The 23,553-nt window shown below is 43.6% G+C and overlaps 2 protein-coding genes across 2 annotated transcripts in view; one reads left to right on the top strand and one right to left on the bottom strand.

The window, feature by feature from the left end:
- FARSB (phenylalanyl-tRNA synthetase subunit beta) overlaps nt 1-152 on the bottom strand; it is a 33,148-nt gene extending 32,996 nt beyond the window's left edge. The window contains exon 1 of the mRNA XM_042820893.1: nt 32-152. Coding sequence (XP_042676827.1) covers nt 32-152 — 121 coding nt within the window. The remainder of the gene's footprint in view (nt 1-31) is intronic.
- Nucleotides 113-22,497, top strand: MOGAT1 (monoacylglycerol O-acyltransferase 1). The gene is made up of 6 exons (XM_042820831.1): nt 113-244; nt 10,402-10,580; nt 10,751-10,952; nt 14,433-14,607; nt 18,289-18,488; nt 21,137-22,497. The coding sequence occupies exons 1-6, from the start codon at nt 151-153 to the stop codon at nt 21,289-21,291; spliced, it is 1,005 nt and encodes a 334-aa protein (XP_042676765.1). The 5' UTR covers nt 113-150; the 3' UTR covers nt 21,292-22,497.
- Nucleotides 22,498-23,553: the final 1,056 nt, after the last annotated feature.

The following is a 23,553-nucleotide window of genomic DNA, read 5'->3' as shown; positions in this document are numbered from 1 at the left end:
GAGCTCCGCCCCGCCGCCCGGCCCCGCCCGCCGGAGCCGTGCCGGCCGTGGGCAGCGCTGGCGGCGGGCGGGGCGCAGGCAGGAGGCGGCAGGTGCGGGCCGGGCGCTGCGTGCCTCCCCTGCTCCCGCTCGGCGCCCGCGCGGCTCAGCATGAAGGTCCGCTTCGCTCCCGTCAACGTCCCCCTGAAGAGGAGGATCCAGACCGTCGCGGTGCTGCAGTGGATCTTCTCCTTCCTCCTGCTGGGTAACAGCCCCGTCTTCTTTCCTGTCCTTCCCGAAACGAGAAGGGCCGAACCGGGGTTTTCTCGCCCGCGACCACCTGTGTGCGGCGGTGAGCCCCGCGCGGTGCCCGCCGCTTTCCCCGGGCGGGCTGGGCACCTCTGCGATGGGCGCTTCTCTTCTCTGACGGCTCCGCTTGGCTTTTCTTCTGCCGGGTCTCTTCCTTTCTATGGATTCTTTTAAGAATAGGTTCTTAAGATGCTAGGGATGGCATCCTCATTGAGCTGCCTGCCAGGTTTCTGACAGCTAACGCCAAGTTGGTAGGGAATGCCACCTAAAGACTTTACCGATGCTGCTGTCAAATAGCTTAATGTGCTGTAATTCAATGAACTTCTCATTTAAGTAGGTGATTAATAAAGATTGACGGCTTGAGTGAACTGCCAGCCAGTAACACGACCACTTCAGTAAACTAATGAAGAATGTATTTGCTTACTGACAATTTTACCTAGTGAACTTGTTCTTCCAATTGTTTTGTAGAGAGCTTTCCTAATAGGTAGGCTCTTATCACTGAAAATCTAATCGCAGCAAGCAAATCTGATGGGTAGTTATCTGCAATTTGATAAAATGAGTCACTTCATCAGGTAAGTTGATCTGTAATCCTCTGTGACCAGATCCCCAGCCCGTGTAGATTAGCAGGGCTCTGTGTGAGTGGGGCAGACCTGACCCAAAGTATGGTGCGACCGATTGTGTGTAACCCTGGAATGCTTCGCCATCATCTGTGCTTCAGGATTTGGATGGAGAAAGGGAATGTGTGAGCTTCTTGTACATCTTTGAAGTATCCCATCATTCAGATGTAGGTGTGATGTGTTTCAGGCCGTTGTAGGGTTATTTGACTGTGCCCAAATCACTTATGTACATGAGGGAAGCATGGAGGATATGGAACATCTTTACAGACTTACCCTTAGCATTTGTCTAGTTTATTTTACCTCTAAATTATATGTGGTTGGACATATAATGTCCGTCTGCTTATGTCTGTGGCTACATTGCAAATAGTCTGTGCTTTTGAGTCTGTATTACTGAATTAAATGTTAGCATCTCTCATTATTCCAGTTTAAATAGAACAGTGGACACCAAGTAGCAGTGAGAGAAAACAATTTTGTGTCCCAGCGTATGTGGTGGCAGTGCTGCTACTTCCTTGAGGAATACAGAAAATCCTGTCATTTTGTGCTTAGTTGGAGTGAATGAGCAGCAGAAATCCCCTCTTGCTAGATTAAGTAGAATAAACAAGCAGCTGTCTTCTGCAGCTGGCACTACCTGGGAACAAGTGTGAAGGGAAGCTGGCAAGGAAGGGATCTTATAGTTGCTTATGTTGAATATAATGAGTTAGCTATTATATTATATCATAGAATGGCTTGGGTTGAGAAGGACCACCATGATCGTTTAGTTTCAACCCCCACTGTTATGTTCAGGGCTACCAACCACCAGACCAGGCTGCTCAGAGACACATCTAGCCTGGCCTTGAAACAGTTTATTAATGCTCAAAAAGAGGCTGAAGTGATGCTGATAATAATCTGCCTGCATTTCACTTATTGTTCAAGCTTTCTGAAGTGACCCTGTCATCTTATAGGTGCACCATTTCAGTCACGTGTCAGTCAGAATAGAAGGGTTAAAAAATTTCACTTGGATCCAGAAAAAGGTTATTTGGTTGAATCCTAAATAAGAACCAAAGCAATAGATTTGTTCTTAGCATTCTGGATACTGGTTATGTTTAGCTGTCCTTTATCCTTTTTGCACTCACTGAGCTACCAGGTGTGGAAAGAGTTCTTAAATTCTTGAATTCAAAAGTGATGCTTTTGGGTCATGCAGAGAATACTCAGGCACGAGTGGAATACTGTGTGAATTGATCTCAGGGAAGGTTGTGGGGCTGGTCTTTGAGTGGATATTATTATCGTGGGAGTTTTTTGGTTTGTTTTTGGTTTTTTTTTAGTGTGGCTCAAACTAGTTTATACCAGGCAAGGCTTTCCTGTAAATTCAATCTTTCTCACATAAAAACCTTCAGGTAACATGAGATGGAAACTAATAGCTTCTATTATAGATATTATACGGTGAATAAATAGGGTGTTGGCTTTTTTTCCAACTGTTGTTCATTTAGGATGTGCTTATTCAGCCTAAGCTGAACAAAATGGCTCAGTAGAATGAAAAGACAAAGTTGGAGAACTTTAAAGATTAGTGCCTGGAAAGACAAAAGTTGAACCAGGTGAAGACACCATTTAAATCTGGGAAACAGGGCATGAAAATGTGATTTGGTGCTGTAAGGGGAACTTGAGTCTGTTGTAACATTGAATCTGTGGTGTGGCTTGGATATAAGACTCTGGAAATACAGCACTGATTTCTGTCTTCCTCTCTAGGACTCTTGAGAGTACCTACATGTTTTGTAAAAAGTGCTTTGTGATGGTCTTTGCTTCTGGCTCTTCAGGATTCCACTGTTGCATTGCTGCATGGTTTTCATATCATGGTTGAAAATGCCCCTTTGCTAACACTAAAGGCTGTGGGCAGTTTGGGCTGAAGTACATGTGTGCAATAGTTACCTCACACTGTGAATCTTCAGTTTGCAATTGCTTATCACCACCTGTAGAAAGAGCTAATCAGTCAACAAAGGACAGGTGAGTTCTGCTTCTTTGCTTTGCTTACCGGCCTGGGCTAGGTCTGTACTGCAAGTGTATTCTTCTGCTTTAGAGCATAGGCAGAATAAACATGCCTCTGCCTCGAAAAAGCTGTATAGATGTACACAGCAGTTCATTAAACAAAAGGAACCTCCTTAAAATGCAGAGTGTAAGTTCCTGTACTTTCCTGTTCTGTAATGTAAGCTGCCAAAATTTGCCCTCAAACAGAAAAAAACCCCAAGTTTTTATTGTAACCCTGGTTATTCTGTTGGTTATCCATGACTCCAGAAGCAAAAATGAGCTCTGAAATACTATGAGCTGTATCTAGGAGCTAGTCTAACAGTTTCCTGCTCTGTGCTACTTTCTCATGCACTCTAAGTGCAGCAGGCTGCAGTAGTTTAGGTCAAGTTCCATGAAAGAGAAAAGTGTTCTGAATGGCTTGTTGCTTTTAAAAGAAAAGTATCACCTTGGAGTCTAGGAAACCAAAGCATCAAAGTCTGCTGTTGTCATATCCAGAAAAGTTTCAGGCTGAAGCTTAATGTCAAATCATTTATCTATTTTTTTGGGGGGGGGGGGAAAGATTTTGGTGAATGTAGTTCTATGCCTGTAATTACTGTTCATTGGCCTGGCCAAGGGCTGGCAGTCTCAGGGCAGGTGTGACTCCAGGCTTATGCAGTGCATGGTTCTGCGTGCTGGTGGCTGCTTCTGGGCTGCCTGTACTGTTTTCCAGCCAAATCCCAAGCAGAACATCACCTGCAGAAATGAGATCTGCAAGCTTGCTAGTGCTGTTGGGCTGACTAGGGGCAAGAGCAGAGAGCTTGCATTGCTCCCATGTTGCATCCCATTCTCAAAATAAATTGTGACAGGTAATGAACACAAGGGGTGTTACTGGTGTGGGCTTCCACAGTGCTCCATGTTAGGGCCTATTCTATTTAATGTTTCCATCAACCACTTGGATACAGGGCTTGAAGTTATAGTAAGTTTGCAGACGATGCTAACTGGAAGGAGCTGTTGACTCCCTTGAGGGTGGAGGGCCTTGCAGAAAGATCTTGACAAATCAGATTGCTGGGTAATTGCCAACCACATGAAATTTAGCAAGAGCAAGTGCTGGATTTTGCACCTGGGATTGTGCAGTCCTGGATGAGCAGTCCTGCAGAAAGGGATCTGGGGTTTCTGGTTGACAGCAAGTTGAATGTAGGCCAGCAGTGTACTGCTGTGTGGCAGTCCAAAAAGCCAGCTGTACCCTGGGGTGCATCAGGCCGGGCGAGGGAAGGGGTTGTCCCACTCTGCTCTGCACTGTGTGGCCGCACCATGGGCGCTGGGGGCAGGTTTGGGCATTGCAGTATAAGGGCATAAAAGTATCAGAGAGCATCCAAAGAAGGGCTGCAAAGATGGAGAGGTGTCTGGAGGGCAAGAGGTGTGAGGAGCAGCTGAGGGCCCTGGGTTTGATCATCCCTGAGCAGAGAAGTAGAGGGCAGCCCTCATGGCGGCTGCCGCTCCTCACAGGGAGCGGAGGGACAGCACTGAGCTCTGCTGTGTGTGACAGCAACAGGGCTGAGGGAACGGCATGGAGCTGTGTTGGGAGGGGCAGCTGGGGTCAGGGAGAGGTTCTGCAGCACAGGGCAGTGGGCACAGAGCAGATCCCAGGGCGGTGGGCACAGCCCCGAGCTGCCAGAGTTCAAGGAGCGTTGGGACACCGCTTTCAGGCATTGGGTTTGGGTGGTCTTGAGTGGAGCTGTGGAGTTGGACTTGAGGATCCTTGAGGATCCTTTCCCAGTCAGGGTATTCTATGATTCTGTGATCTTTGTTTTTAAGCTTGGCAGTCTTTTTCTTAAGAATCTTAACTGCATTCTGCTACAGTTAGCTGTATGTCTGATCTTCTCCCACTAAGAACTAGTGTGGATTTTCTGTTCCTCGCATAATAACTGAGTCCCTAAAAGAGTTACAGAGGTGAGCTGTGTGCCACAATACTGCTTATCTGTGAATGAGCTTCAGCTCATATCAGTAGGAGATGGTAGACCCAAGTGTTTGTTTCAAGGCAAAATAATTCAGTTTTGTTATATTTGGTTCATGTGCTACTTTGTGAGTGCAGTGTCATCTTCCTCTCTGATATGCATAAATCAAGTAACAGCAGTGAAGCAGAGAGATAAAATGTGTTCAATCCTTGGACAAGGTACCAGGATTTAGTTTCGAGCCGAGGCACACATGCTACCTCTTTTATGGTTTACTTTCTAGGCCCAGCAGTGGTGGGACTTGGCTTGCCTTTACTGGGGAGCCGGGAAGAGAGTGTTACATGTGCACTCCTGTGTTTATTTGCAAAATAATAATACTAAATAATACATAATAAAAACTAGAATATGCATGAAGCCACAAAATAATATGCCAAAAGAATCTGTGTATACTGATGTGCACCTTGTCTTCTAGCAATTGAACTTCTGTGCATGTGTAGGGTGAAACACCCTTAGCTGAATTTGGCCAGAGACGGTTTGAGTTCTGGTTCTGGCTTCCCCAGAATAATAAAAGTGATGAAACAGTTGCCACAGAGTGAGATATTGCTACTGGAATAACAAGTGACTTCAGCTGTGAGAAAGCAGGTGCGTGCTGTGATGTGCTCATATAGAAAACAAAATAACCTTTTCCCCAAACATTTCTTGATGTTCTGTTACCCTGTTTGTTCTGAAAGCTATGAGCCTTCCTGGCTAGCTGGCTGATAGCGTGCTTGTTTTCATGCCCCTCTCTGTACTCATCTGTCCCGGATGTGTATTGCTGACCCTCGGGCAGGGACTGATGTATGATCACAGAATAACAGGGTATTTGCTGATGCCTGACTGACTAGTATTTCTAGGAATGCTAGCTCTGTTACCTACATCTTAGGGAGGGAATTTAGCCGTGTCTGTGCGTATATAAGAACAGAAAAATGGCTGTGCTGTGTCAGGCCAGTGGCCATCTAGTGTGGCAACCTATATGTGAGCTTAACTAACACTGATTGCCTAAGGAGGAATAAAGGTGTAGGAAGTTTGTAGACTTACATGTTCTTTGGCATGCTGTCTCAGGATTTGGTAATTAGTAACTGAGGGATTTACTGTATCCAGACTGCTCTGTCTAGCAGCTAATAGTGCCTAATGCTCTGTATCTCTAGTTTATCAGTATTTGCCAATGGAAGATATGCTTGCTTGAAAATAGAACCAAATTGCAGAATAAACAAGCTTTTAAACCAACCTTCCAAACCTTGGCATCTGAGGATTTGTATTTGTTATCAGGGTAATGTTGAAATACAACTCCCTGGTAGGAATGCTCAAATACGCTGTGACTGTGGCTCTGGACTGTGACCAATACACCAAGAAGGATCAGTGATCTATTCAACAGTGCTGACCTCCTCATCATATCTGTCCTGAAGATGGCTACAAAACCTAAGTGGATTTCAACTGCATTCCAGTGCAGTTAGTTTAAATTAGCTGCCACCTTCTTTTTGTTGCAGATATAAGTTTTGTTTGGGAGTCCATATCTGCCACACGTAGAAAGTGGCAGCAAGTTCCCGTGCTTTCTATCCCTTTCTTTACTAGTTAAAGGTAACTTAGAAAGTGCTTCCAGAAGCTAAGTTGTTTTTTAGTTGTTTTTTTCTTTTCCCTAGCAAAAGCATCCAGTAAGCAGGGAGAAATTGTTTGCAATGACAATATCAACTTATGAGTGTTATCTTGAGTGATAATAGAGAAGAAAAAAGTGTTCGTTAGAGACTAAAAGTTTGCTGTACCGTTCTCCTTCTGCATTCCCCCCAGTGTTCTGTTCCTCACACATAGCTCAGAAGTGTTGCTGCTCTGAAGAGTAAGGGTAAGGAAAGGCCTGTTCTGTGGTAGTTATGTCAATGCAGTTGTTAAAGAAGATGCTATCTTTATTTTTCCTCTGGCCACAGAAGTAAGAAATGAAATTTTTAGCTTGCTTTCTGTCCAGACTTGTGTTATCTATTGGTAGGCATGCATACTCCAAGCCCAGCAGATTATAAGTATTAAAAATCACATCTCTACTAGCGTATTTATTTGCCATAATCCCAGTGGCATAGAGATGTCCCTGTTACTGCATCCACTGAGGGGTGAGGTTCAAATTGCCCAACTCTGACAGCCTCCTTAGCTTTGCTGCTAAGTGCTGCAGGACCCATGGCAGAATTTGGGCTGTCTGAGCCTTCCTGCAGCCCAGAGAGCTTGATGTGAGTGGCCCTGTCTGGAAGGCAAGCTGATGGTACTGATTAGTGCAGTGCTCTGGGGAGCCTACACTGGCTGGACATGAGCTGTTGTTGTTCTGGGAGCGATGGGAGGCTTTTCTTCCTGTTGCTGATCTTAGATTTGGGGGCCCTCACAGCAGGTACTACTCAAATGTTTTCAGCTCTTTAGTGATTGCAGATGGATTTGGAGCTTCCAGATGGGATCACCTGTGTTTACCAACCCAGTATGTTGGTTTCCTACTTCCTATCTCTATGCTATTTAACTGTTTTATGGATTCGGTGCTTGCTGCTGCAATCTCAGGGCTTATTTAACGAGTGAAACATCAGGTGTTCAAGCGTCATTGGGCAAGATGGCTGCTGGTACTGCTAACTAACACTGTGTATAGATTTTTTCATCATGCAGCAGGATGGTATCCCCATGTTATAATTTGAAAAACGGAGGAAAAGAAACTTAAAGTCAGTAGCCCAGGTTTGGCTGGCGAACCAGATGTTGGGAATCTCGTAGTATTGATTTGTCTTCTAATCCATGTTCTCCTTTTTCCACCCACTGCTTCAAAACACCACTGAAATATTTTCAAAGCTTTAATTCAAATTCATTGAAAAATTACTCACAGTGTATGCTGAAAGTACATCGGAGGGGGCAACAATACAGCCAAGTGACAAATTCCATGTCATTTACCTTTTCCCTGGAATTTGTGAATTTAAATGTGCCCACTGACTTTTCCGAAGGTGAAAATACAGGTTTTGTGTTTACAGGCTCATTGGTTTTGAGTCATCAGTGTTTAACTCATCTTGCCATGAGTTAATGCACTGAAATAATAAGGAGGCATGGTAGAAGGAATTTGCTTTGCATGTTTCCTTGTGAATGCTATAATAAATGGGCTTTGTGCTATGAGATGCTGAGCTCTAGGAAGTGTAGGCAGGGTACTCAACTCCCTGTACTTTCTGCAGTAACCTTGGCTCCAGTTCTGTTCTGGCTAAAGCAAAGTAGTGAGCTTGCTGGTCTCCACTGTATGTCTGCATGGTATTAAATAGTGCTATCTAGTACTTCACACTGCTGATTTAATTAGCTTTCACAGCAAGGATGCTTTGCTTTGATCCAAGGCCCCTTTCAACTGTTTGGCTAGGTAACTGGTACTTAAAAACCACGTGATTCTGCACTGAGCCAAAAGTGCCTCTGAAAGGAAGGCTACAGAATATAAATACCAACTTCCTCATGAGAACTTGAAATTCATTAATTGATGGCAATTTAAAAACTTACTCAAATATAGCCTGTGACCCTTTGTATCCTGTCCAGGTTATCATTTATGGAAATTCCTATTATTTCACAATTTCTTCTTCAAAGAATAGATAAGGGCTTTTCCTCCAAATCCTTCTATTCCTTATTTTGAAGTGTTGCCAGTGTGGGGTTCCCAGTGAGTTCTCTCTCAGGAGAAGTGCAACTGATTGTCCTCCTTGACCCACATTCCTTGGCCTGTGGTAAAAATCTTCCCTACAACGTGCTGCTGTTTTCTGGAGGTTTTCCACGCTGCCTTTGGAGGTCTGTGTATCTCAGCTGTGGCATTTTTCTAGTTCTACTGAGGTTCCCTCTGTGTGAGGTTTAAGCAGAAGCAGTAGCCTTCTGTCCTGGTTCTACTGAAACAACTGTGGAGCATCCTTCACAAGGGATGTTTGATCCTGCTTCAGTTTTGGCTGGGAGTTGTTTTCTGTCCCTTCCTGTAAACAAATGCAGTTCCTTATTTTTCTGCTCATTCCCTGCCAGGAATATTCATCTCTTTCCTGCACAATCTAACCAGCACCTTTGCCTGTTTTTGCATTCTGCAGTAGTACTCAGTTACCCCCTAACAACATATCCATTTCTACACTGAAGGCACAGAGAGGTGTGAAAGGGGCACAATAAGGAGTGAGTTGGGAGAAATTCAAGAAAAAAAATAAGTATTCAGGTTGGAGGAAATGCAGGACTGCCTACATGCCAAATTAGGCTCTGATTTCAACACCTCGAAACCTGCGTTTCCCTGATGTAGGGAATCTGCTGTTAGCTTTCAGCTCCCAGGTAAACTCTGCTAGGGAAAATCTTTAATGAAGCTCATCTTAACTGAGACAAGTGGTTTCTTTACAGTTGATTCGTTTGCTTATTTTACAGTTATAAGTGCTGCCAGTATTTTCACTGTGTTAGTCAAATTATTGGCTGCTGCCCTTCTGCGATGTTTTTATTCTGCTGTCTTTACCTAGCCCAGGGTGTTTCACTGGTACAGCTTCTTTTGGGAAGCAACAGAGTATTGCCTTCATGAAAGACTGTCAGCTGTGAGATATACAGCATGCTTCTTAAAAGGCTGCTTTCTAAGGCGCCACAGAATAATGCCTGTTTGATGCAGCTCTGCCTATTAAGTCTTCCAGCGAGAACAAGGTCCTGATTTTCTTGCTGTCATATGAACAGACAGCACCAAAGCCTGGGCCACCTGGAATTTAGCATCTGCTGAATTACTCTTATCCATGCAACTGATGCATTTTGCTTGCAAGAAGCCAGAGTAAGCAGCTGATGTAAGGTGTACTGCAGGCAGACAGCAGCACATACTGCTGCCCTAGCTTTTGCTGGCTGCCCACATCTGTTTGCTTTGCTGCAAGAGCACAGAATTCTGCATGTCCTACAAAGGTAATATTTCCATAGGGAGTTTTCCTGAATTTCAGGTTTGAGCCCCACAATAACATCATCTGTTTAATCTTTTTTTTCCTTTTTTAAGTTTTTTGAATTGTGTATAAGGTATTTTGTGTGTATTTATGTTGTAGGATGCCACAGTTCTTATTTACCTGGGTCTGAAAGTAGCGGTGTGTAAAACTGCTGCTGAGCCCCCATAGAAATGCTGAGTTTCTCTTTGCAGTGACATGTTCAGAGGCTGAAATGGAACCTTTGCTGTTCTGGTTTTGTCTAGTGCTTCTCCTTGGTCAGCAGCAGGGCACCTTTCACAGGGAGAAGTACCATCCACACTATATAGGTAGAGAAATGAAGAAGCAGAAAGAGAAAAGAGTTGCCCAACACCATTTCCATTAATACGAGGTCTTGCTGCAGCCCTTTTCCATTTTGCACCTCTTCTGCCAACTTCTGGTTCACTGGAATATTGCATCTTTTTTTATTTTATTCACGCAGTATGAACAAGCTAACTTCAGTGTGTGTGTATTCTGAGTAGCACCCACAATAACAATGGGAATTCAAGGTCTACAAACAGAAGAAAACCAACCAACCAGTCCTGCAGTGATTAGTAATAGTGACGTGATTTTTGTTTTATTTTCCTCCATCTCCTGCAGGGCAGTTCTGCTGTGGATTATTCGTGCTCTTGATTCTGGGCAACTTCTGGTTCCTTGGTGTTCTGTACCTGCTGTGGCTGTACCTCGACTGGGGGACGCCATGCGCTGGGGGCAGGAGGTCTCAGTGGGTCAGGAACTGGACTGTTTGGAATTACTTCAGGGAATACTTCCCCATTCAGGTGGGTAAAAGGTTTCTCACTGAATTGTAAATGTTTTAAAAGAGACAGCTTGAATGGCTGTTGGCATGGACTAATGTCAGTGTGTCAATATGCAGTCTCTGTGCTTTTGTTGTTTTTCAGAATAGCTGTGATACAAGGATTAAGTGTCCTCCACTGTCTCTCTTTTTCAGCTAATAAAAACTTCAGATTTGGATCCAAAGCACAACTACTTACTTGGCTTTCACCCTCATGGGGTGCTGGTAGCTGGAGCCTTTGGAAACTTTTGCACTGGTCCAAGTTTCAAAAATTTATTTCCCGGACTTACTCCATATCTTCATATTATGCCCATCTGGTTTGGCTGTCCCTTCTTCAGAGAATATGTAATGAGTGCTGGTAGGTAAAAGCAGACTGTCTTAGCTCTCGCTGCATTTTTGCACCTTCTGTTTCAAATGTACAATATGGTCCTGTACCTGTAAGCTGTAAGTAATTTCATTTCAGAATAATCAGAGCTGGTGCTTATCTGGAGCTGTTGTATGATGAACTGAATTCTGGTTGCAAAATAATTTTGAAATTTTTGGGAAGTTTGTTAATTTTGCTAAACTGTCTGATTATGTCATTATTGAAAATCGATCCTAGTGGAAGTCTGAGCAGATGCAATGCAGCTGATACGTTGCAAAAAGAAAAAAAGAGCTTTACAGCAGGAACAGGTTCAAAGTAATTGCTCTTCTAAGAGAACTGTTGGGTGTTAATGCTAGTTATTAAATCTGAAATCTTAAGGTCAAACACTATATCTCTACCTTTTAAAACATTATCGTAGCTAGAACAAATAAACAGTTATAGGTCAAGTAATTGCTGATCATGAGTGTCACTGCAAAACTGATTTTTGTTTTCTAGATGTAGCAAGAAGGTAGGAAGGGGAGCTGGAGCTAATGCAGCCAGGGACTGAATGGGCATGTCATCTGTCTGTCGCCTGCCTGCCAGGCAAGGGGAAAGGAGCCTCCAGCAGCCCACGCTCTCTCTGTAGCCTTTGGTCAGAGGTGTTTTGAGAGCTTCGCTTTCCCTTCCCCACCCTGCTGTTCCAAACCTCAGAACCTGCCCTAGCTCAGCCCTCCCACCCTTGCTGAACTCTGGCACTTGTTTGGTTGCTTTTGAGCAATCACTGTTCCTTCACCTTATCCTAAATGTGTTGTGAGAATGAACGATTTAGTAAGTGGTTCTCAAAGTGGGGAATTGAATTAAAGAGGCTTTTTGAACTTCTGGTTTAGACTTTAGCCTGAGACTGTGCTTCTTGCACAGAAACAACCTTGACACCAAGGAAACTGCTGGTTGGGAAGCTGGGAGTTTGTATGACTAAAAGGTTCCTACAGAGCTTCTAATAGATTCACTGGGGGGTTTCATGACTGTAGGACTCTGTTTTTTTTCTTTTGCCACTCTTATCACTGAGCCATTTTTGTTTAATGAAAAAAAAATTGCTGGTCTGTCCTCTAACTGAGAGACAGCGGTGCTAAGCAGCGTTTATTTACAAGAGGAGGACAGCATATGAAGGTATAATGTAATTCAGTCATTGTGCAATGATGCTTGAAAAACACTGAGGATAATCTCTCACCTGTAAAGCTTAAAGGCCTACTCAGTACAAACAGATTTAGTCAAAAGCCAATTGCCTACTTCTGACTAAGGTCCCACACTTCAAATTTGTGTGTTTTTAACAGAGATATAAACTGTAAAGACAGACACTTTTTTTTTTTCACTGTTCTGTATCACATTTGTCATAAGGGAGTCATACTGGTCATTAGTAGTGCAATAATAAAAGACAAAAATAGCATGCAATAGAGATTGGCAAATAGAAAAAGGTATAATGAAATCAGGACTACAGTTCTGTCACTGAGTAGTGTTTCCCCCCAGTGGTTTAATAGAGGAGCTATTTCACTTAAATTCATTGAACTGCAGCATTTGAGAAAGTACAGTGCAGTGGGCAAGAGGAGGTTTGGGAGATAGAACTAGCTCTTAGACCTGACTGTAACATAGGTGCTGATTTCAGACAAGCTATTCATTTGCTCCATATGGGAAACATGTCTAGGATGTTCAGACTGATTCTGGAACTGCAAATCTACATCTACTTCAGCTTACCACTGGATGCCTTGCCATGCAAAAAAAAATATAGATATATTTTAGAGGATTTTTTTCAGGCTTGCAAATTTGACAGACTGATAGTGATGAAAGATGACAAATTTAAACATTGCCTAGCCTGAAAGTCAGTTTACGTGTTGTTGCCATCTTGACCTACAGAAATAAATATTTAACTGCTGGATGAGAAATATCTTGAGTAAAAACATACTACATTATGGTCAGCATCTTAGCTTCTTCTTCACTGGTCTGTAGCTGATAAACCAAAGGGGACCCTTCAGTATAATACAGGTTATCAGTCAAATTATGAAACACTTACAAAATCTTCACGTTACTAAAAGCCATACTTGTAACATACTATTTTCTTTCCCAGCCTTTTTCCCTCTGAGCTGAACTGCTGTGTGGTGGGAGCAGTGCCCTGCCTTCACTTCAAAAGGGAGAGGAGTTTGTCCCAGGGAAAGACATTGCTTCCTCTTTGAGAAAATGCATGTTGATTGGTGAAAGAACATCTCCCTAATGACTTGCAGGGCTCAGGCCAGCTGCCTTTTTCAGAGTAGCAGTGACTGTAAAGTTGTATGTGGCAAATAGCTTTTTTACAGAGTGCTCTTAATTTGCTCCAGTAGCAAGCTATTTCTCTTGGTAGCCAACTCTGAAAGTTAGATCACAATTGTTGTTTTTTGTTGTGAGATTTCATAATTCGTGTTGTTATGTCTCAGTGGGAGATGGAAAGAAGAAGCCTTCACTCAGCATTCAAAAGAGCAGGCTTTGATGGAAGCCCTGTAAGAACAGCACAGAAAACAACCAGACCAAAACAAACAAAACAACAAACCCAAAACAGCACCTCAAAAACAAATCAAACAAACAGCAAGCAACCAAAAAACACGAAGTGGACAAAAAAGAAAGAAAGCAGATTTTTATCTAGTACTGTTTATTCTAGAAACTGAGTATATTAATTCAACACAGTATGACTAAACATGGCTTCTGGGTGAGTGGTACCACTATGAGCCTTTTCAGTAAGAATTTATGGTACAAAGGAACTCTGGAGGGGTTGGATATTTCTGTTAGAAAGGGGATTTCTCAGTGTACCAAGTTCAGAGCAAGGTCTGAGTCAATGCTACGGGCTCGTGTGTCAGTGCACCTCTGAGTAGAAGTATCAGTATGGCAGCAGCACCAGGAAAGTACTGCTACTCTAGCAAGAAGGGATTAGCCTCAATAAATTTGAGTGGCAGGTCCTGGTTACTAGGGAATAAGCTGATGTAGTCATCATAAGCTGAAACAGCTGAGCCTTTCCTGCTTCTTCTAACGCTGCTGTGCCACTGCCTTCAGTGAAGCTGCTGCTAAGAGCTCTGAAGAGAAGGGAATCAGCTTGGCACCACAGATCTGTGTTTAAGTTAACAAGTTCACCAATCATTCTGTTAAGCACTCTGTGCTTTGTGGCTTTATCTGCTGCAAGTCAGCTGACGTGGAATGTGAGTTGTGTTGAGCAGGCAGAAGGGCATACTCTTCCCTGAAGATCTCAGATTTCTGTGGCAGGCAAATCATTTAAGTCCTAAGTGTGAAATTAAAGGACTTAGGTCTAGGACCAAATCTTTTGTAGAGTGAGGAGGTTGAACCCAAACCTTTAAACTCTTGTCACGTGCTGTAAATGCTGAGAAACATCATTTAGACACTATTTCAAAATTTCATGAATTCCACAAAACTTGCACATGAAGCTATAGTGAATCACTGTCAAAATGTTTGCTCCTGAAGGAATGGTTTCTGCCTCCAAGGAGAGCGTCTCATACGTGCTGAATAACGCGGGAGGCGGCCATGCATCCGTCATTGTGATTGGAGGAGCAGAGGAATCTCTGAATGCACATCCTGGGAGTTTGACTTTGAACATTCTCAAGAGGAAGGGCTTCATTAAAATGGCCTTGAAACATGGGTACGTATCCACCAAGTGCACAGAATCACAGAATCACCCGGGTTGGAAGGGACCTCAAGGATCATGTAGTTCCAACCCCCCTGCCTAGCAGGGCCACCAAACACACACATTCAGATCAGGTTGCCCAGGACCCCGTCCAACCTGGCCTTAAACACATCCAAGGACGGGGCATCCACAACCTCCCTGGGCAGCCCGTTCCAGGGCCTAACCACTCTCCTTGTATAGAACTTCCCCCTAACATCCAACCTAAAGTGCACTTTGAATGCAGAGTCTTAAGTACATACTATGTACAGTAAGCCCACAATTAGAATTTGAAAGAACTGTTTATGTACATGCAGATCTCTGACATAAGAGCACCTCCATCCAATCTGTGAGTGTTGAAAAATCCCTTTTGCCTTTCATAATTGGTGAGCAGTAGGTGGACTTATTAGCATATCTTGGTGATCTGTTTCAGTTGCTTTATATTGCAGTAGCAAAAAGTAAGAATTGTGAAACAGTGTTAGTAAACCTCAGATTTTATTGCTGACTGCAGCCATTCTGTTTTCTCTTCTGTATATTGAAGTTATATTACAACAGAGTTTTCTTATCGTTTGAAGCCAATAAGCAAATAAGAGCGCTAGGCCCTGTTTCATTAAATCACTGTAAAGCATAGTCCAGGAAGATTTCTTTTCACCTCCATTCTGAATAATTTCTTTGAAAGATTGTTATTTACAAAAGTAAGTTTCCGGGAATATTTGAAGTGAATCTCAAGAGAAGCTAGCTTATTTTTTACTATCAAACATCCATGAGTGTATGACTGAACAGAGCTGGTATTAATAGCTTTAGCATGTTGTACACAGTACAGGTTGTATTAATGCTGGACAGGTGCAGAATCTTGTGTACTAGGAAAAGTGGAGCTTTTTGTTCTGCTAAGCTGTCAGACACTCAGAGTTATATATGACATGCAAAGCAGTGAGAAACCAATATTAATCCTCGACAGATCTGTAGCACTCTTCTTAAGCCATTAACTGGAAGAAAGGTGGGCTCTGAGAGAGCGTCTGTTTTCACATAGGATGCTGAGGTCGATTTCTTTTTAATTATTATTATTATTATTATTATTATTTTTCCTAGAAATATTCTGACACAGAATAGTTACAAGAGTTTTTTATGTGTAAATGTCACTAGAATTCTCATAAAGGATCTGTTCTCTGATAAGGTAATGTAATGTAATTTGTACCCAGATACAAGGCTTCTGTGTGTAAATTGGGATTAGGAGCGAGGACTTGTTTGGGCACTAAACCCTGCTCAACAACTGATAATTCCAATGGGGTCCAAAACACCATCAGTAGTTTTTACTTTTTACCACAAATTTTAGAAGAATATTTAAGTGCTTTTTTGAGCATGTCCAGATGCATCTGATCTGTCAGTTCACAGAGGCTGGTATTTATCTCTCATCTAAGCTGATTTGGATTGAGAAACTAGATACTCCTGTGCCTTTCATGCTTGTGATTTCAAGAGCATCCTCACATGTGATGACAAGGTCAGGGCACTTACAAAACACAGCAAGGGCCACTTTTTGCCTTATGAAGTTTGGTGTTTCACATAATTGTTATCCTCTTTAAGGAAGAGGATTAGTGTCTAGAGCGCTCTGAGAGGGCAATAATGCTCTGTCTCTGCCTAAATGGCTTTCCCACACCTCACACATGATCATCCTAACTGCTGGGCTACGAGCTAGTCAAAGTCTGAGCATGTTCAAGGGAAGCAGCTGCTAGGAGAAGTGTGGGAATCCTGATACAACTTCTGTGTGGTTGGACTGTGTGATGACAGGACGTTGAGCTTTTGAAGTCCTGAGATCTTGTGCCAAAGGCTCTGCATCCAGTAGTTACTTATCCTTTTGTAACATATCCATATAGATACCACCCATAACATATCCATATGTTACATATCCCTTGTAACATTTGTTTCTAACAGTTACTAAATTCTGAAATGAGCTTCCAACTCAAGTGGAAGTGAAAAGGCAAGGGAGGGGTGCAGCATCATACAGGATGAGGAAGGGTGATGCAGGGCCCAGGAGTTTTGTGCTCCCTGGCCTGGTTGTTGTGCTGCTAGTATAGAGAAGCACTGGTTCCTCAGCTGGGAACTTGTCAAACGTGCTCTGGGTATGTAAGATGAAGTTGTCTATGCTGCTGGAAATGACATTGTGGTCCGAAGTAATACAGGTATCTGATATGAAGTGAAGAAATCCTAAAAATGTGAAACAAATGATGAATCAGTCTACTCAACTTATCCTTAGTTTCACAATCAGAAATTACTTATTTCTCTGTCACAGCCTCCTACATAGTGTCTTGCAACAGCCTTCACCATGCAGATTAGAACAAATCTCAGTCTTAGGTTGCTATTGCTCCACAAGATTTTCCTGTTTGTCTCAGTGTTGTAGTAAAAAAATGGAGTATTTACATGGAAAGCCTAGTACATACTGTGCTAATACTTGCTTTACAAGCAGCTGGGTGATGCAGTGCATTGGAGAAACTAACCTTTGAACAGACACCAGTTGGAATAGGGAGTGAGAGTTACAGTATTTGGGAACTCTCAGGCTTGAGAAGCTCCCAAAGCAGTGTTTTGTCCATACAGGAGGTTTTGGTTGTCCAGTTCTTTAGAGCCAGCTCTGCCCTCAGCACCACCGAGGACTTCGGGAGTTCAGAGCTCTGTGGGAAATCACTGTGGCAGTATTATAGCAATGCTGCTATTTTACTGTGTTTTCAACAGACAGTGCAAGCTGAGTGGAATGGGTAAAATTAAGACTTAGGTAAAGCAAATAAAACGTCCTTCAGAGATTGCATAGGATCACCCTGGTCATTTTTTAAAAGCTTAAGCTGTGTAGAATGCGATTTCATCAAACTAAGCTCTAATCTTGCTTATGCTGCTGTTGAGACTGAAAGTATGGAGGTACCTTTGCCTCTTGGAGGCAAGTGCCCAGGGCAGTTAATCCAGGAACTGCTCAGTGCCTTTCCTTCCAACGCAGTTCATGAACTGAATGAAAATTCATTCAGCTGTGAAGGAGCCAGAGTGAGTGAGTAGAATTTCTGTGGGTATGATCTGACCCCTGATAAAGTCATAGCTGAAGAATGGCCTTCCAAGAAGTCTGGGAGTTGAACAGTGAGGGAGTTTGGCATCAGACTTTTGTTTGTACGGATGTCTGTTTTTTGTCATGTTTTCTACGCTGAACTCAAGTGCATGCATTATTCCAGCCAGCAGCCAGAGAGGGGCTCAGATCTGCTTCTGGCATCGCCCAGCTGGGAGCACCGTGAGGTTAGCAGTGGGGCTTCTTGGCCTGCCAGAGATGAAAACACACTGGAACAAGAGTGGACTTTCTGGAGTAGCGGTGGATAAGATCATAATTACAGTACATACAATTATCCATTTTTATTACTGTGATTAATCAAAGGTTATAATGGGTAGCAAACAGCTACATACTGCCCAAATGCTCAATGCTACTTGTATGTGAATGACTTCTTTTTTGGAAACAAAACCTGTACGCAGCCAAAAAGCAGCTGTGTATCAGAAGAGCTGAATGCTGCTACTGATGAGTTCTGGAGCTGCAGAAGTTCTGTGCTGATTATTGGGAAAGTTTCCATGCTGCTGGTGTGAACCACAGTGCGAGTGCAGGCTGGTGTGGGGTTCTCACTGTTCTTTGCTTTACAGAGCTCATTTGGTCCCAGTGTTTTCCTTTGGTGAAAACGAGCTCTACAAGCAAGTTGCAAACCCCAGAGGCTCACTGCTCAGAACTGTACAGGAGAGGTTGCAAAAGATAATGGGCTTTGCTCTGCCGCTGTTTCATGCCCGAGGAATATTTCAGTACAGTTTTGGCTTAATACCTTTCAGGCAACCGATTCATACTGTTGGTGAGTTCCTTCTGCCTTTTCTAATGCGTTTGCAATTGTTTAAAAATACAAAAGTGTTCTATTGATATCTGTGTGAATGGATAAATCTAACTGAAGCATCTGGTTACTGTGCACCTAAGACAAGCGTGTGAGATTTAAAATATACTTCTCCATATATTTTTCAAAGGGGGAAATCCTTTCTCCCCCTTTCTGTCCCAGGCCAAAAGTCATTCTTTATTCACAGTTGTTCCAGGCTTGTTTGAGCAGTCCTCAAGGAAACAGAGGGGGTTGTCCAGCCCATACCAGAACTGCTGTGTGTTCTGGACGCTGATGTTACTTTGTAAGAGGCTCAGCACCTTCATTTTTTACCTGCAGAGAAGCAGTGCAGGCACTGCAGCGTGGCAGTGCTGTCGGAAGGAGCTGGGTGGTTCCAATGTGGTGCTTGCTGGGGAGAGAAGGGAGAGCACGCCTTCAGCAGGCTGCTGCTTGGTTGGCCCTGCAGCTCACCGGGGTGTTTCCTTCCTCCCCCACTCCCTGGTTTAGTTGTTTTCTTCCTCCCATGGGAAGATCCATTCACATTTAATTAAGAACATGCATGCCATGTTGACAGGCAGTTTGGAAGAGAACTTTTTCCCCAAAGCTTCCATCCTCATCATCTTCTCTCACTGAAGTGTAGGACTGAATGTCTTTTTTAAATGGTAGAAAAAAAGAAAGGTTATGCAAAGGGTTGTGCAAAGCAAGAGTTGGTTTCTTACATACTATGGATAAATCTTTTTCAGCTCGATTCTGAACTAATCAATTGTGTTTCTACAGAAAACTAAACAGAGCTTGTTTGGCATTTCCATAAGGGACGTCTAAGAAGGCCTTCCCTTAGTGGAAGGAGGATTTGATTTTAGTATGAATCAGATCCATACATTTAAGAAGTAGCTTTTTTATGTTTAATCAGTGCATCTAATAAAATAATTTGGAAAACATTTAATTTTTTAAAGCCCACAGTGTGCATAAGCAGGCTGAAAATGTCACTTGATTTAAAGCCATGAAGTTTTCAAAGCACTGGAATGAAAATCATGCATTTTCTGCGGTTCTTCATTGGGCTATATTTCTACCTGTTCTGAATTTTACAACGTTTTTTTAGTTAAAAGCAAATCCTCATTACTTTAATAGCTCCTGCCAGGGCAGAGGTGGCCTGTGCCTGAAGCACCATAATGCTACAAATCAGCAAGACCAGAGTCTTGCAGCAGATCCTGTGTCATCTCCTCAAAGCCTTTGCTTTTGCTGTTTCTGTTTTAAAGCTGCATTCTGGGCAGCTCATGCTATGGCTCCACGCAGGCTTGGAAGTGTCAGCTCACCTCCTGACAGCTGCAGGGCTGCACTGAGCTTCACCCCACTGGTAGCCATGTAGAGAACACCAGCAGGTAGCAGTGAGCCTCTTCCTCCTGGAGCTGGCTCAGACACTGTGCTTCCTGTCCTGTGTTTGATGGATAGTGATTTCCCTTGCTCAAGGTATTGCTGAGCCCAGGGCTGGCTTCTCACCCCTGGCCAGCTTAAATCTGAGCAATGGCAGCCAAAGCTGCAGGAGGAGCACACAGAGTCAGATCCTCTGAGGCTCTGGCTGCACTTCCCTTTAGTCAACACAATCCAATTTGAATCAGCAATACGTGTTGAAAGGGATTTTCAGGTGCATTTCTGAAAACTGCTGGGGGTGCTCTTATCTCTCTGTTTTTCTAGCAGAGAGTTGATTAGATCCTCTGTAATCTTTATCAGGTCTATTATGCTCTATTCCTCTATTCATTTCCAATGAAAGAAGAGCAGCCTTCAAAAACTGTAGTGATTGAACAACACAACACTGAGATCATGGGAAGCTTCTGTTAGCTAACTGCATTTAAACTGCAGTATTTTGTGGAGGAGACAGCCCTCTGGGATTACTTCATGCTCCTTCCAGATCTTGCCCCAGCTGAAAAAACACAGTAGCAGGTTTCATGCAGTGCCTCACATGTGGAGGGTGTTCAGTCTGGAATGATACCTGTGGGCAGCGTGTGGCTCACAGCCACCTCACAGGCTCTGGGGTTTGTAAGTGCTGCCACTCACTGGGCTGAGGTAACCAACGAGATTTCTGGCACGGGTGCAGTGATACCCATTTTGCGTAGATTGGAGGATATCTGTCTTTCCTTCAGCCTTGTCTTTCCTTCACTCCTGTTTCCCTTCAGCGTTGTGTGTTTGTGCGATGGAACTCATTGCTGAGGCGCGCCCCTCACGTTGGATACTTGTAGTATTCAGAACAGAAGACAGTGGGAAGGTAGACATTTTTCAGTGCTGTTTTAAGCTGTCTCTGTGGAGCACTGCCCCAGTGGCAAGGCAGTGTGCAGCCTCTGGGGATGTACGTTAGGCATCAGCTGCTCTGAGTTAGAGCTGAGCTCCTCATTTGCTCCTCTCATGCCAAACTGAAACGATGCAGAGTTTTAATTCACTTCATCTGACTTTGAGCAACGCTGGGGAGAAATAGAGCCAGGGATTAGGTTTGTGAGAGGCAGGATGAGGCCCAAGAGCAAGACAACTGTGTTGTGGCTCTGCTGTGAGCTGGGGCAGAGTCATTATTACAGGAGGGAGAGTGGTTTCTCTTGAAAAGAGATGTCAATGAAGCTAATCCTGCTCTTGTGTTTGTTTTACAGTGGGAAGCCCCATCGTTGTTAAAAGGAACCCGAATCCCACCAATGAAGAGGTTGAACAGCTACATGCACTGTATCTGCAGGAACTCCGAAAATTATTTGAAGAACACAAAAGAAAATATGGAATCCCTGAGCACAAAACTCTTATCTTTGAGTAGTAAATTACAATTTATAATTCCAAATCTCATGGAAAAAAAAAAAAAATATATATATATATATATATATGCTGAAAGAGGTTTTTCTTGCAATCTGTATTTTGCAATCTGTAATTAGCCTTGTGTAAGGAACAATTTTAAGAAGGGATTAAATAGTTTATTGATCTTTATCTTATGGAAGAAAACACAACCAACCATCCTTAGGGTGTGAGCCTTGAAGCAAGTGCTGTTTCAAGTTGCCATTTGGGGTTCATCGGTACTAAAAATGCCAGTGAGAGACTCAACACTGATGTTCCTACTGCCAAGAACTTTACCATAGCTTGAGCAGAGGACGTTGTCCCAGCATGACATCAAGAGCAGGAAAAAGTAAATAGCCCCGAGGTTTGTCGTTGGAAGCTGGGAGTCCTACCAACACTCAAATATGAAAGCAAGTTTTCCTCTGAACATCGAGAGTCTGCTGCTCTTCCATGGAAGAATTTGCATGTTTTCAGTAGATGGCTACTAGAAGCCATTTATGTGTGAATTCATGAATAATTAAGAGTTTTCTGCCTTGAATAGGACAGTCAGCAAAAGCGGTTTGTCCGACTGATGGAGCAGGCCAAACTCTGCTGGAAGGAAGGACAGAGTGTTGAGTTATTGTGTGTATATGCTGGTGGTGGGAAGCACTGAATAATGTGGCCTTTTTAGGCAAGCTGTACTTTGGATCATCGGTTTGTGAGATGAAGCAGCTTTGTTCACTAGTTCTGATCTCACAGGAGATGGCAGGACAGGAGAAGCATACAATGAAACTAGTGTGGGAATCGTGTGAATTTCACGTCTTGTGCAAATCAGAAGCTGTATGCCAAGCACTGCCACGGAAGGAAGGAAAAGTGGCATTGTTCAAGTCACTTCACCAAGAAAAGAGTACTTGATTTATGCCTCTTTCTTCCCTGCTGACAGATGTGGGGAGGCACGTGGGGAGCTGTTCATGTGTGATAGAGCTGTAATTGCCCCAGGGCAGTGGGAGCACGGCTCTGAGGTGCGGTGGGTTGAGAGGATGCTTTGTGTACAAACAGCTGCCTAGATTTGAGGGGTTTCTCTGAAATGTGGATGTGCACTGAAGAGGGAAAAAAAATCTTAGCCAAACTCCTTTTCAGTTAAAGTGCCTGGGTCACTAAGATGATGATGTGTGAAGAGAATTACAGTATTTTATTAAACTTTTTAATGAAATTCTTCTATTTGTAAATGCTTTCCATCTGTGTGTGGACTTAGTGGACCTGCTTTTATTGACAAATGTTTGGTTTGCCCTGGGCAGCTTTGGCGCCTGAGCTTTGTGTGGGTTAGGTGCTTTGACAGGACACACACGGGCACGTTGGGCTGCGTGGGCTGTCTGCAGCCAGGGAAGCCCAGCACAGGGTGCAGGCAGCAGTGCTGGCTGCCCGGGAGAGGCCGAGCACGTTGGAGTCTCCTCAGGAGAAATGCAGTGGGGATTTTGGGGAGAGTTAAAGCCTTGGAAAGAAGAGATCTTAGCAAAAAGGTCTTTAGGGAAAAGGGTGAAATACTTTGACTCCTGAGGAGTGGGTTCTTAATGAACCAAAGCTGTGCAGATACTTGCTAGATGAAGCAGATTTCTTGGGCTAACATGGTGTGGAAGGCCTCCAGCAGACTGGTGTCCTTAGGAGAGCTGTGCCTTCTGGTGTGCCCGTCACTCAGAGGCGACCAGCGCTCAGCCAGCAAATCCTGCTAGGATTGTGGATGCCCTTCTGGGAGCCAGGATGAGAGCTGCAAGCTGTGCTGCCTGAAGAAGCTCCCTCTTTTCCTGGCAGGCTGCTGTTGTGTCCACAGCCCATCTCTATGTACTCAGCTTTCTTGGTGCCACGTGCTCTTGCACGCATCTACACAACCCTTTTGCTGCCTGATGATCACTGTGGTGTAGGCATGTAACTTCCTCCTGCTCGGTCCATCTCTCCCCAGGTTAAGATCTCTGAATGACTGTGCATACAAAACCATGGGTGTGGACTTATCATCCCACAGAAATGGAGTTTACAAGCACAGCTTGACAAGACGAAGCACAATGAGTGTGAATGTTTAACATGAGCTTAAGCTCAGGACTGTTTCAGCTCTTGGAAGGGCATGTGTCTAGGGAAATCAAACATGGCAGCTTTGAGAGCCGGGAAGAAGCCTCTAGCATCCTGAAGGCTGTAGCAAGCAATGAGCACTGCACAGTCGCTGACCTACTTTTGCATACCAGCTAAGTGAAATTTCCTTCAGATTTGTTTTTTTGCT

The sequence above is a fragment of the Centrocercus urophasianus genome, unplaced genomic scaffold (genome assembly GCF_019232065.1).
Source record: "Centrocercus urophasianus isolate 14NV4802_14NV808 unplaced genomic scaffold, USGS_Curo_1.0 seq_19, whole genome shotgun sequence".
NCBI classification, from domain to species: domain Eukaryota; kingdom Metazoa; phylum Chordata; class Aves; order Galliformes; family Phasianidae; genus Centrocercus; species Centrocercus urophasianus.
Note: the sequence above shows the minus strand (reverse complement) of the source record. Positions and strands in the feature narration are given on the sequence as shown.